We start from the raw sequence: 13,805 nt of genomic DNA, 5'->3' as shown, positions 1-13,805 counted from the left end.
AAACAGGAAACTTTGTATAGAAAGAAACTTAAAAGACATATCAACCAGTCATCAAACATGAACCTTATTTGGATATTGATTCAAGCAAACTGTTAAAATATACTTGTGAGACAATCAGGGAAATTTGAACACTGGCTATCAGATGACATTGAGGAATTAACTTTTTTTAGATATGAAAATGATCTTATGGTTTTTAAAGACCTTTCCTCTTTAGTGATATGTAAGCATCAGTAGATTTTCTTCTAAATAACCTGGGGGAGGGGAAATGGATGGAGTAGGGACACACCTGAAACTAGACTAGTCATGAAAAGATGGGCACATGGGACCATTATACTACACCCTGGACTTTTGTACGTGCTTTGAAATTTTCTGATTAAACTTAAAAGAAAAAAAAACTTCTCTTTAGTTATTGATTGACCTTAATTTTATTTATTTATATGCTATGCTGAGAATCAAACCCAGTGCCTCACACATGCTAGGCAAATGCTTTGCCACTGAGCCACAACCCCAACCCTCTATGATTGGATTTTAAAACAAAACACAAGGTATGTTAAGAAAATGACCAAGTTGGAATGCATTTTTTGAAACACACCACTTTTTTAGTCTCTTTGTTATACTCTCACTGCAGACATCTAAGAATGTGAGAACGGGAGACTGCTTGTCTTCCATTAGCTGGTCCTTGTCTCTGATCACCTTTGCATTTGGCCAAGTCCCCACAGGTGATTGATTGGGTTTTTACTATATGGATTTCATTCCCAGGCAGCCTGCAGGGTTCTGGTATGCAGCATTCAACACATATTTATTGTCACCTTTAATACCTCTCTTGACTGGATCCCCATCCCACTTCTGTCTTCTCAGAGCTGCACTTCATTGATGGGTTCCTCATTTTCCTATAGTCAGCATTCCTTCTCTTCTCTTTTTTTGCCATCTGCATAGAATTATGCTCAGGTCCCTCCACTAAAAACAAAGCAAAACTTTCCCCATAACCACCCCCCCAACACACACCCCTCTTCCTTTTATGGCTAAATTTTTAAAATGAGCTTAGGAAAAACCTCCAAGTGGATTCCTTAAGTGTTTACTAAGTACACCATGTGTTTAGACATGGGGAGAGAAGGTGACAAAAAGCTCTTCAAAATGTGTAGACAGACTTTAGTCTGGAACAGGCTTATGTGCTGGTCTGGAGATAGTAGTCACAGGCGAATCAGACTAATGATGAGTCACTGTGTGACTGTATGAACCATGAGTAGGTCAAGAGGTTCAGCCAGGGAGGAGAGGGCCCTGGAGGCCCTTCAGCAGGACTTGAGCCGGACTGTAAAAAATGGATGAGCTTTGGAAATGTGCAGAAGAAAGAAGGCATTTCATGCAGATTTTAAGCATAAGAACCTTGGGGAAGGTTGATGGTCATAGCCTATCCCGAGTGAGGTTGGCAACACCAGCTGGAGAGGGGTGTAAGAGTCCTTGAAAACATTGACAGTTTGGGGCATTTTGAGGTCATGAAAAACACCTGGGGTGTTCTGCTTTGTCCTGTTGGGAGAAAGGCAGGACATACTGGGGAGAAAGGAAGTGTGTGGGTGGGTGGTGCCTCCAAAGCAGGACTATTGCAAGACTAATCTGGTTGTAACAGGAGAGAGCCTGGTGGTGTCACAATAAAGGTTGAGGCTGGGTCCCTTGCAGGAAGCAGCATGATGTGGCAAGGGTCTAACTCAGGATGGTGGTGATTGAAACCTGGGGCTCCATGACCAACTGAGGGCAAATCAGCCTGGCTGCAAGCGTTTGAGCATTGTAGGAGTGGGGTCCAGGACTCTGCTGAAGCACTGCACCATCAAACTGTAATCTGAGCTCTAACACAGTGACTGCTTGCAGTTTGTGGACCTTATTGAATCCTGAATTTTGCAAACCAACTATTAAATAGTTATAATGTTTGAAAAAATCCAAATGCTAATTAAATTTGATAACATTAAGGTATTAACTTTTTAAGGGTAATAATGGTATTCTAGTTTTGTTTAAACTCCTCGTGTTTTAGAAATATATAATGAGGACCAGAGATGTAGCTCAGTGGTAGAGGGCATGCCTCACATGGCCAAGGTCCTGGACTTAAACCCCTGTACCACCAAAATGAAAACAAAAAACATAATGAAATATGTGCAGGTGAAATCTATCTGAATTTGTTTCAGAGTTATCCAGGGAGATGAAGCAGGACAGGTTGTGAATTCTGCACTTTCAAAACTGGGAGATACAAACTCATTTCATCCTCTCTCTACTATTGTATACCTTTGAAAACTACTCTTTGTGTATGTGTGTGTGTGTGTGTTACTGAAGGTTGAACCCAGGGTGCTCTACCACTGAGCTATATTCCCCAGCCCTTTTTACTTTTTTAAAGTTCTGGATCTGGATAATGCAGGTCGCATGGCCTGGGATTTATAATCCCCACTCAGAAGTCACAAGAGCCATTTTGAATTGGGCCACGTTAATCTCTTGATACATTTCAAAACAGAAATTCTGTCCACTTCTTTTTGCCTAGAGCAGGAAAACCCATGAACTGGAAAGAAATAATCTCTTGATTTTATTTGGGTAAACAAACTGTGAGATACACATGATCTCCTTTATCATGATCATGGGATGAATCCAACCAACTGAAGAGGTGAAATCAAAATCCAAAGCAAAATCAAGTGTTTACAGTAGCTGGAAATAAATGCTGCCTTTAGAAGAGTCATTCCCAGCAGAGTGGCAGCAGAGCACTTGGCAAGAGTGTGAAAGCTGAGACTCAGTTGAAGAATTGCAGCCTGCAGTGTAGCTGCCAGCAAGGTCAGGGCTACTGTAACCACAAGTCACAATGGGCCCAACAGAGACTAGTGGGAATCAGGGGTCCAGCACAATCACCCTGGATGTTGGTTATCCTGGCGCCCACCCTGTGACAACCCTATTGCTCACTGCAAGCCACAAAGACAAGAGATTCGGGCTGGGGTTGTGGCTCAGTTGTAGAGTGCTTGCCTAGCACATGTGAGGCACTGGGTTTGATCCTCAGTACCACATAAAAAAGTAAAAAATAAAGTTATGTTTTAAAAAAATACAAGAGTTTTATCTGACAGAGTCCCCAGCTATTCAAGAAGAGGCCAGAAGCCATTGCCAGGAGCTGGATGGGGGTCCTCCCAGGCTACAGGGCAGAAACCAGACTTCATTTTAGGAGTGGTCCCAACTATAACCCATCCTCACATGGGTCAACTGGAAAGTTAGGAGGGTACATTGTGAACCTGAGCAAGTGATCCATGTCCTCCTCTTTTCTGAAATGGAAAATATATGGGGGATTAAGGTGGGTGCTTGCTTCCCCTGAAAAGGATCAAGCAGGAAAACATTCATGGAAATCCAGCTCAGTTAATATGTGAGGGCCTGCTCTGTGCCAGGCCTCATAGGAAATGCAGCTATGAATGAGACACAGCCCTCGCTTCTAAGGAGAGTGTGGGAGAGGGAGGACACACGTATCTAGATCTTCTTCATAAGTACTGTGCAGGACAAAGAAGCTGCGACCCAAGCAAGGCGACTCTGTTTCTAAGCCAAAGTCTGACTTTGGACGAATCATTTTATCTTAAATTTCCATCTATAAAATGTGGCAATTCTTATCTTCCTTATTCCACAGTTAAAGAGTTAAACGGATGAAACAGAACAACAATAATAAGGACAGCGATGATGAGGGAAAACAGCAGGAAGAAGCATAGAAAAGTCTCTTTAGACGCAGTGCTCTAAGCCCTTGACAGGTCCCTGAGGATGTGCTTGCCTGTGGACAGCAGCCAGGACAGGAGCAGGTTCCTAATGCAGATGCTGTCCCCTCCCCAGCCAGCCCCAGGAGCACCAGTGCCCTGCGCCCTCATTCCCAAAGCTGCACAGGTGCTGCCTTGGCCTGAGCAACCCTCTCAACTCGTTCTAACTCGCCTGGTGCAGAGGGTGAGGGTGCTTGGCTCTGATATTCTTGATAAACTTCAGAGCTTCTAGAACACATCGTCCAACCCTCCCATTTGTGACAAGGGCAGGGGAGGCTGCAGCAGGGAACACAACCTGCTCGAGGCTGCTCACCCAGGTGTGGGACAGCCAGTGCTGCAGGCTGCTTCTTTGGACACTCCAGGTCCAATATCGCATTGCTTCTCTTCCCAAGGAAACTTTCGTCTGGACACTGTTCTTTTTAAATCCTTAGTCTTTTCTACTCCTAAATACCTCATTTAGTCCTAACTTCTTATAAATTTAGGGCACGATTAAGAAAGATTCTTCCTTATAAGCGTTTCCCAAGCTCTGTGATTGGGAGAAATGATAACTGCTCATCGGACATGTGGTCCTGCTCACGACCTGGGTTTACAGAGAAGGAAATAAGCTGTCCTTGTTTTCCAGAAGCTCTTGTTTCGTCAGCACTAAAATACCCTCTTGATGAAAACCTTGGACTTCCACTCTGGGAAAAGAAAGTCCTAACCCAGTTCTCTTCAGTCAAGTGTACAAGAAAAAGTCATCTCAGTGCTACGTTTCTGTACTTCCTGAGTTTTCCCATTCATGCCTAGTTGGCAGCTTTTCTCTTCCTGGCTGTGGGCCCAGGCAGTGCTGTGAGCACAGGAAGGCTGATGGCCTCTCTTGGGAAGTCCTGCCACCCTGTGTCCTCTCCTGATGTTGGAGTTAGCATGATACCTCATGATGACTTCGCTCTTATGCCACTGAAGAGTTCAGTTTTGCTCCTAGCTGAGGAACTACCTTGCTCTACTTCCCCCCTGGAGTGAACACTTTTGGTATCCTCCAGCTTCTTTCTCACCCAGTTTGCTCTGTGGTTGTAGTTGAGTTACCGAGTCTGGGGTTTTGAGATCTTGAAATAAAAAACACATGAATGGATACTGGCACACACAAAACAGAAAACTGTTGTTTGGTTTCCTGTTGAAGTGTGTTATTCTCTATGGAAGTGTGTTCCTTCCCCCTAACCTAGTTCATACCCTTTCCTGTGCCCACATTCTGATGAATGGACCCCAGATGGCTTCATTCCCAGATCTGAGAAAACCCAACAGGGCACGATGGATTCTACCCTAACGAGCCATGACATGCCAATTATTTGCTTTTCTGGAGAAATCTCAGAATGAAAATCTGTTTAATTACCATGGGAGATAATCTTTTAAACACCAGATTTACATTCTTTAAAGATTTTCCCTGTGGGAGTAGGATAGTTTATCTGAACATAGAATGTTTATTTTCATTTCCAGAGAAGTGACTACTATCTGGTAGTTAGCAAGAAGCTTGAGCCCTGGAGGATTTTTGTGTTAAGTCTGTTCCTCATCACTGATAATTGTCAATTATATTGTAATAATTAGTTTGTAGTATTGTCATGTTACTCCGGAGGAGGAAACCCTGCACTTGGCTCCGTGGTTCCAGGCCTGTACTTGACATTTTTCAAGCGTCCCTCTCAGGTTGGAGTGTCTTCAAGGATTTCCTATCAGGAAGGTCACACCTGTAAATCCACATCCTACCTGGACCTGTGGTCAGTCAAATACCATTTTTTCCCAAACCTGGCACAGCTCAGCAGCTTCACTAAGTTTTTCCCCATTACAATGCCAGCTTGGATGAGCAGGGCTTCTCTGACGTTCAACCTGATGGCTCCAAGACCCAGAGCAGTTCCTGGCTCATAATAAATTCTCAATAAGCAGATGGTAAATTCCCGAAAGCCAACAGTCTTCACGTGGAGAGAATGTGTATTGTGTCAACATAAGAACTATGTGCAAAATAAAGCTGAGTTGGGGAAGCCCGAGACTCTGACATGGGCTGCTCTAGTTCTTCATTCCTCACATCACTTTTTTTTTTTAAAACATGTTACTGGGGATCAAACCCAGGGCCTTGTACATGATAAGCAAGCACTTTATCGTGAAGCAACATCTCCAGCCTCATTCCCCATTTCACTTTAATGGCAGGTGGTCTTGAGATGTTTGCTGTATCTGATTCTGTAGGCTGAGATCTCTGGGTCTTAAACAGCTTAGCTTTGGGGATCAAGAAAAGAGCCTGGAGTAATTGTATTAAACATGGGGTAAGAAGAAGAAGAAAAACGCTTTGTGGAAAACTAAATCTTGGGGTTGAATCTCTCTTTACAGGTCCTAATGGGGAGAAGAGCTGGTCCAAGAAGTACCCATTATGTGGGGGCCTGCTGCAATCCCCAATCGACCTGCATGGTGACATCCTCCAGTATGATGCCAGCCTTGTGCCTCTAGAGTTCCAAGGTTACAATGTGTCTGCCAATGAGCGGTTGAACCTGACCAATGATGGCCACTCAGGTGAGTGAGAGACCTTGGAGACCTGAAGGGATAGGTCTGAGCTTCCCTTGGCTCCTTGGCCTGCCCTTTTCCACCTGGCATGGAGGGACTCCACAGAGACATCCAGGAGATGGGACCTGGTAGGGGAGCCTTTGAGGTCTGCCTGGCTCACTCTCTCCAGGGGATGCTGGATTCAAGTGATTCTGACAAAAGAAGCACTTTTCTCAGAATGGGGGAGGAGACAGGCCTGAGCTTCTGGGTCCACTGGATATAGCAGGAGTGAATTTGGGGCCATTATGAACTGCTCAAGGGACCATACAGTTCTGTTGTAGGGGTGGGCATCCAGGCTTTAGAGTCAGACACACCTGAATTTGAACCCTGGCTTGACTATTTTTGAGCCATCAGATTCTGAGTAAGACTTAAACTTCCATGAGTTTTCATCTGGAAAATGGACATATTGATGAGTGCTGAGAAGACTAGAGATTAGGTGTGTCAAGGTCTGGCATATAATAAATGCTTCACAAATAGAAATTATTGTTGTTATATAAATCTAAAGCCTGGAAGGTGCCTCACTAAACGTTCTATCTTCATAGCCAGGTGTTGATATATAAAGAAACATCCATTACTGATCTAGAGTTAGTGCTTCCAGAATCACTTTCCAAGAGGAACCCTGAAGGTGCTGGAGTTGCTTTAGGGAATGGGGTGTTCTTGGGGAGGAGGCCAGTTTTCTGACCTGTAGGCTACATCTCTCTAGTCTGCACCTTGCTGCAGCCACTCACTCCATCCAGACCCGGGGCGGGGTCACCTATCTGACTGCTCTCTGGTGCTGGGTAGGGTTCTGAAGGCTGCCCCTCCTTTCCTCAGTGAGACTGATCCTGCGCTCAGACATGCACATCCAGGGCCTCCATTCCCACCGATACAGTGCCGCCCAGCTACACCTGCACTGGGGGAACCGCAATGACCCCCGTGGCTCTGAGCACACCATCAGTGGGAAGCCCTTTGCTGCTGAGGTGAGTGAATGACCAGTATGGAAGAGGCTGCTTGGTGGTGGGCGGGCTGGTCAGTGTATAGGTAAGTTAGGGGATGGGAGGCAGTCAGCGCCTGTGAGCAGCACTGGAAGGTACAACTGCTCCAGCCATGCTATAGTTATTCTGTTGGTATCCTGGTCCTCCTCCTGTGAACAAGCTGAGTTTGTCTCTCTTTTCCTTAGTGATCTTGCTGAGAAGGCCGGGCTTCCAAGATGGCACAGAGGGACATACTCCTTTTCTAAATGCCTTCCTCCTTTCTGTGCAGACGAAGAGCTCATCAGCTTGCCTGGCTGATGCATCCTGCTGCTAAATCATACTGGTGCATTCCTCCTCCAAACTTCACAGTCTTCTCCACATGTCAGGCTGTTTTGAAATGTCCTCCCTATCTCATTCTTTCTCTCTCTGGACATGGATTATGCTTGAGAACATGGGGACAGGTCCAGGGCCACTCTTCTGCTTGGCTACAAATCAAGGGATGATTGACACTGTAATATAGGACATCATAGCAATCAGAGACTCACAGAGGCTCATTTGGGATATCAGCATTTTGTTATGTCACCCTGAGGTGCTAAGCCAAAATGTCAAAGGAAAATGAGAAATAGCAGTTTTCCTGTATCACAAGTGGCAATGGGGTGAGGAAGGGAGGGGCACAGAGCTGCTCCATTTCAGAGCTCCTGTAGCACTAAGCTGGGGCTGGGGCTCCAAGTGTTTACAGAGAATTAAATACAAGGAGATCAATGCTTCTGATCAGCCAGATGAGCTCTTGGTAAATAACAGCAAGACCCTTCTCCTCTGCTGAACTGCTTAATCTCTCGGGCTAATTATAAGTCTGATTACAAGCATGGAGGGGATGTGATTCTGGTTGATCAGATGGCACTACTGGAGGTTCACATATTTCAGCACAGGCCCTTCCCTGAAGCTCAAGAACTGCAATTTCTTCCAGGCTAATTGCAAGGTTGAGGCTTCTTCTTCCCCCATGGGGAATAAAGAAGGAGTTAGGGTGCAGGTTGTGAGGGTTTGTGCATTTAGAAATATTTCCTGTTCTTGTATTTTTTGCTATTAAGCCATACCATCAGACCAAGAGCCTGGTGAAGATGAGCCATAGATGCCAATACTAGAGAAAAGACATCAGGGTGATCTTAAATGGCTGATTCTCTAGGAGAATCTTTGAAAGTAATGGTTCTTCTAGATGGAGACTATAAAAGAAGATTCTCAAACCCCTCAGCAGGAAAGTCCTTTGGGCCTGGATTAGTGTTCACTTCCTTCTGATTTAATCTGAACACATTTAGAAAAGTGCTCAGAGTCCAAGCTCAAAGGTGATTTGTAAAAGAAATAAAGACCCAGGGCTGGGGTTGTGGCTTAGTGGTAGAGCACTTGCCTAGCATGTGTGAGGCCTTGGGTTCCATCCTCAGCACCACATAAAAATAAATAAGTAAAATAAACATGTTGTGCCCAACTACAACTTTAAAATATATATATTTAAAGAAAGACCCAGGATGTTGGGGATTTAGCCACATAGAATTCCACTGTGTTTCTCAAGGCCATGGCAGGCCAACATGGCATGTGGGAAAGATGGTGAAGCAGGGAAACCCCCAAGAAATCCTAAACAGGGAACTCAAAGAAGAATTGATACAGTTTTTTTAAGATGAGAAAGGACCACTTAAAAAGTTCCAAATGGAGGCTGTGGATGTGGTTCAGTGGAAGAGTGCTTACTTTGTCCGTGTAAGGCCCTGAGTTCAATCCCTAGCACCACAACAAACAAACAAACAAAACCAAAAAATCAAAACAGCAATAAAGACAAAGAAATATTCCGAATGGGGGACTTTAAGCTGTATTCAATAAAATGTGCTTGAATTCTGTTTCTAAACACATACAATGGAAAATGAGATGAATGAAAAGAAAAAGAGATTAAATGTGTCATAGTCTCAAGGACAAAGATCAATAAAAATACATGTGCTGTGTATGCAGGACTATCTACTAGTAACAGTTTTTTGAAGCCCAGGTGACCAAACCTTAAGGATTAAAAGTCAACCTAAACATTGTCAGAATTTGTCACAGTATGGTCTTTTTTTTAATTAATTTTTTTAAATTAGAGCATCATAATTATACATAGTAATTGTATAACAATTTTAACAATGCCTAGGGCCTCACACATGCCTAGGCAAGCACTGTACTACTGAGCTACATCCCCAGCTTAGACTTAGACTTTTTAAACCCATGACTTCTCAAAAACTTACCTTTTGTTTACCTTAATAATGAAAAGTAATTTCTGCTCTGGAAAATAAATAAGTTTAGAACTTTACTTTGTGAAGATAGATGTCTATGTATATGGAGTAACTTTGCTTCGTGGCCTCTTAACATGTGGCTGATAAAAACCTTTATAAATGCCATGCTATGATTTTATCCACCTAACGGATAAATCTGCATGTCCTGTGCTGAATCAATTATGATTAAATTACAGCTAGAGTTTTCCTGCTCTATCTCATTGCTTCTAGATAAGGGCAGAGAGTCCAGGGCTGAGGCTAGGCAAGCCATAGGCTCCCAGAATAAGAAGGAAAAATCAGAAGGGGAAGAGATTCAAGTGCTCAAGTTTCTTTATGGCCCATATAAAAACCCATTCATTTATTCATTTATATATATTGCACATCTGGTATTTTCCTGGTGCCTTCTCAGATACCAGGAGTCCAATGAGTGAGTAAGAAACAGTCTGCCCTAGTGGGAATTGAAGTTTGGAGAGGACTGAGGGAAAAGGGAAAAGTGGGGATACCAAGAGGGGAGGGTTGGTTAGGGGAGAAGAGGGACAGGTATCTATCCTCCTAGTTGACTTCTAGTCTCCAGCAGAAGGGAAAGCTTCCTGTGAGAGCCACTCATCCCCTGACAGGCAGCTTCTCTCCCACTGCAGCTGCACATTGTCCATTATAACTCAGACCTGTACCCCAACGTCAGCTCTGCCAGTGACAAGTCAGAAGGCCTCGCTGTCCTAGCTGTCCTCATCGAGGTAAGAAATGTTTAAAAGGTTTTTATGAAATTTGTAGAGAGGACAAGTTTGAGATTTGACGTTTTGTTCTGTGCACACCTGAGGTAATAAGCTGATCCCTTATGCTCCCCCATGTTAGCCCCAGAGCATGAATAGTCCCTTTGAGTTCTTCCTTGGCCTAGAGGCAGCCCTTTCTGTGGTTGGAGAGGGGAAATGGACATGTCTTTTGTGACATTGGAAAAATAAGGCCCAGTCTCCAGCCTTGTTGCATGAGGCATGTAATTTGCTCAGCAAGGGAGAATCTGTGGGGAAGGGGGTCATTATGCTGCCCTGTCAGATGCTGAGTCCCTGACTTGTCCTCCAGTATCCAAACTCCATGCTATCTATATATGGACCCCAGAGTGAATTCTTTACTCGGAAAATGGGATCGTCTTCTGAATAGCTTGCGTATTCCCTAATGAGGCAGTATTACCTCAGTTCCCAAAGTGCTTACTTCTCTGACTTGGTTTTTGTGAACCCAGAACTCCCTTAAGTTCTGAGTTAGATGGACATGCTAGTTGTGGCCTCCAGGCTCATGTACAGATAATCGGATACCATGTACAGACACTCTGTACCCCATGCCATGGGACACTCAAGCCTGATGCCTTCAGTTGTAAATAGGAAATCCTTTGATATGACATGGCAGGACCATTACACTAACTCCCAACAGCCTCTGAACCATCCTAACTGTCCTAGTAGGATGGATTCTCAGAGAAGACCAGAGGGCAGGTGGCTACATATCATCAGCTCAGCCCTTCCGATAGCAATTGTCAATCCAGACTTAGCCTGTAGTAATCTGTCCTAGCAAAACCTGCATGATCTCTGTTGCAGATGGGCTCCTTCAATCCATCATATGACAAGATCTTCAGTCACCTTCAACATGTAAGGTACAAAGGTAAGGGGCCCTTGGATTCTTATCCCCTTTCTGCTCGAGAAGGATATAGTCACACTGTTTAAGAAAAACAATGGAAAGGAAGGGTTCCTCCTGTGTTTACCAGGGTAAGGGCTGCAGGTTGTTTAAAAGTGTATGACAATGCTTTTGGAAGAAAGGGGTGAGTTCACATTTCTAGGTGTAGTCACTCTGCTTAGCTGCACCTCTGCTGTGGGGAGGGAGGCTGACACTGTCTCCCCAATATGTCTCTCCAGGCCAACAAGTGCTCATCCCAGGTTTCAACATTGAAGAACTGCTTCCCGAGAGGCCTGCCGAGTACTACCGCTATGAAGGGTCCCTGACTACACCTCCTTGCCACCCCACTGTGCTCTGGACGGTTTTCCGAAATCCTGTGCAAATTTCCCAGGAGCAGGTAACTGCCTGAGCCAGAGTCCCCATGGTACCTTGGTCCCCACCACAAACCATATCACAATCAATGACTCTATTTCCTTGTTTAAGAGTTTCACTGGCAGCTATTCAAAACCTCTCCAAATATCACCGGTGCCTGAAAACACTGCAGAAATTATAGGCTGAGCTTCAGAGAGGTGCTACGAAGTCAAGCTAGGAAAATGAATGCTTGCCTCCACAGTTCTTTAAAAAAAGAGCTGAAAGGCTGCATTTGTTAATAAATTCCTTAGCAGCTGGGTGGTATTCACTTCCCAGGTCAGGGAGGAGCCTGGTTCTTTTAGAAGGCAAAATAGAGATGGCATCAAGTTAAATCATTTCACAAATGGGGTGTGCGATTGCAGTAATGAGTGAGGGTTGCTGCCCTCAAGAAGCTCCGTCTACTGCAAAGTGGGGTACAAAGTTCTTAGCAACCGTCTCTAAGCCTCTCATGTTATAGTGATAGAAATGAAGGTTAGAAGCTTGCTGGATCATCCACTGGTTAATGACAAAGCTGAGCTCCAAAGTCAGGTCTTCTGGGTTCAAAGTTATAGCTCATCCCTCTCTGCCACAACTTAAAAGCATGAAAAAGAAAATTGGCTCCCCCAGGAGCTGGAGCTACACACCTGCTCACCCTTACCTCAGCTTCATGGTCCCGTACAGCCCTCACTGTTGCTCCTAATCTTCACTACCAGCTTCTGAGCTGAGAACCTAGATAAATTGGCAGCAGGTAGGTGGATGGGAGCTAGGATGGTGAATCAGGAGGTGAAATTGTGGGGAAGCAGCAGCATGCTAACCCAAAAACTACCTTGGAAATTGATTATATAATCTCTGTGGGTATGTGAAAATGCCAGGAAGTCAGTTGTCAGATGACCTAGTAACCTCTTAGCTCTCTCCTTTTATTCTTCTGTGACTATTGGAACAAGCTCCAGACCCTTTGCTTTAAGAGCTGGGGTTTTGGCACACAACTATAATTTCAGCAACACAGGAGGCCAAGGCAGGAGGATTACAAGTTCAAAGCCAGCCTCAGCAACTTAGTGAGGCCCTAAACAACTTAGTGAAACCCTGTCTCAAAACAAAACTCAAAAAAGAGCTGAAGATGTGGCTCAGTGGTTAAGCACCCCTGAATTAAAAAAAAAAGAGTTGGGTTTCAGTTTGAGGGGAAGGGAGCCTCCGTGAGAAGCTAAGGAGCCCTCTGTCTCTCCAGCTTTCTCTCTGTGGGGACAGATTCTGGGTGTAACCAGGGCCCAGCAGCATGGCCCTTCCCTGGAGTCTCTGCAGCTGGAAAACGCCAGCACTGACCAGCATCCAGTTAACAAGACTCCTGTGGAAGCAGGAAGAAACAGTTCTCTGGCTTCCCCACTGCTTTCTAATGCCTCCTATTAAGCACCCCATGGACTGGTTCCAGAGGCTTCTCCCAGGGGCTCTCTTCAGGGAGGCCAGAGCAGGGAATATCACTCTGCCCATGGGTGCGTTTCTGCTCTTCCCCTCAGCTACTGGCTTTGGAGACGGCTTTGTATTTCACACAAGTGGATGACCCTTCACCAAGAGAAATGATCAACAACTTCCGTCGGGTCCAGAAGTTCGATGAGAGACTGGTGTACATCTCCTTTCGACAAGGTGAAGGAAGCAGTGTGTGTCTGGTGATAGAGCTCTGTTTCACACCAAGTTTGTCTCTGGCACTGATGCCCTTAGGAGATTGGCTAAGAGCACTCTGGCTGCCACAGAAACTGGGGTAATAGCTCTTTGAGGTGTTGCGGGTTACTAGTTACTGACCTAGGCCAGGATCTCCAGACACATCAATCAGGTCCCTGGCTAAGTCTGGAGGTCTCCCACAGTGGGGAAAGAGAGGTTCTTGGAGACATCTCTGTTCTGAAGAATGATCCCTGCTCTTAAGACTTACAATAGGACTCTTTTTACAGATGAGACTTGTAACTTCTCTTCCTAGGCCTTCTTGGCATCAAGGGCTGCATCCATCCTGCCCTAAGCCTAGCCAGGTGATTCCAGCACTACCAATGTCCAACAGCACTCTTTTGTAATATTGTGAGCATAACCATTTCCACGGCCATGAGCAACTCAAGGCCTAGTGTAGCAGGGCCCACTGGGCATCAAAGCATCCTCCCCACTCGGCCTGTTTGTCTAGTCTCCTTGGAGCTTGCATAAGCACAGGTATACATGTTCTA

At 45.0% G+C, this 13,805-nt stretch overlaps 1 protein-coding gene across 3 annotated transcripts in view; it reads left to right on the top strand.

Moving 5' to 3' along the window:
- Positions 1–13,805, top strand: part of Ca12 (carbonic anhydrase 12) — a 49,660-nt gene that overhangs the window by 25,134 nt on the left and 10,721 nt on the right. Inside the window, exons 3-8 of one of the 3 annotated variants that reach the window (XM_026384898.2) lie at positions 6,105–6,284; positions 7,128–7,273; positions 10,194–10,289; positions 11,139–11,202; positions 11,454–11,611; positions 13,116–13,242. In XM_026384898.2, coding sequence (XP_026240683.2) covers positions 6,105–6,284; positions 7,128–7,273; positions 10,194–10,289; positions 11,139–11,202; positions 11,454–11,611; positions 13,116–13,242 — 771 coding nt within the window. Of the gene's footprint in view, positions 1–6,104; positions 6,285–7,127; positions 7,274–10,193; positions 10,290–11,138; positions 11,203–11,453; positions 11,612–13,115; positions 13,257–13,805 lie in introns of all 3 variants that reach the window. The other 2 variants (XM_026384897.2, XM_026384899.2) reach the window with 2 other exon arrangements.

Source organism: Urocitellus parryii, chromosome 6, assembly GCF_045843805.1.
Source record: "Urocitellus parryii isolate mUroPar1 chromosome 6, mUroPar1.hap1, whole genome shotgun sequence".
Lineage (NCBI taxonomy): Eukaryota > Metazoa > Chordata > Mammalia > Rodentia > Sciuridae > Urocitellus > Urocitellus parryii.
The sequence above is the reverse complement of the archived record's forward strand: the minus strand, read 5'-3'. Positions and strand labels throughout refer to the sequence as shown.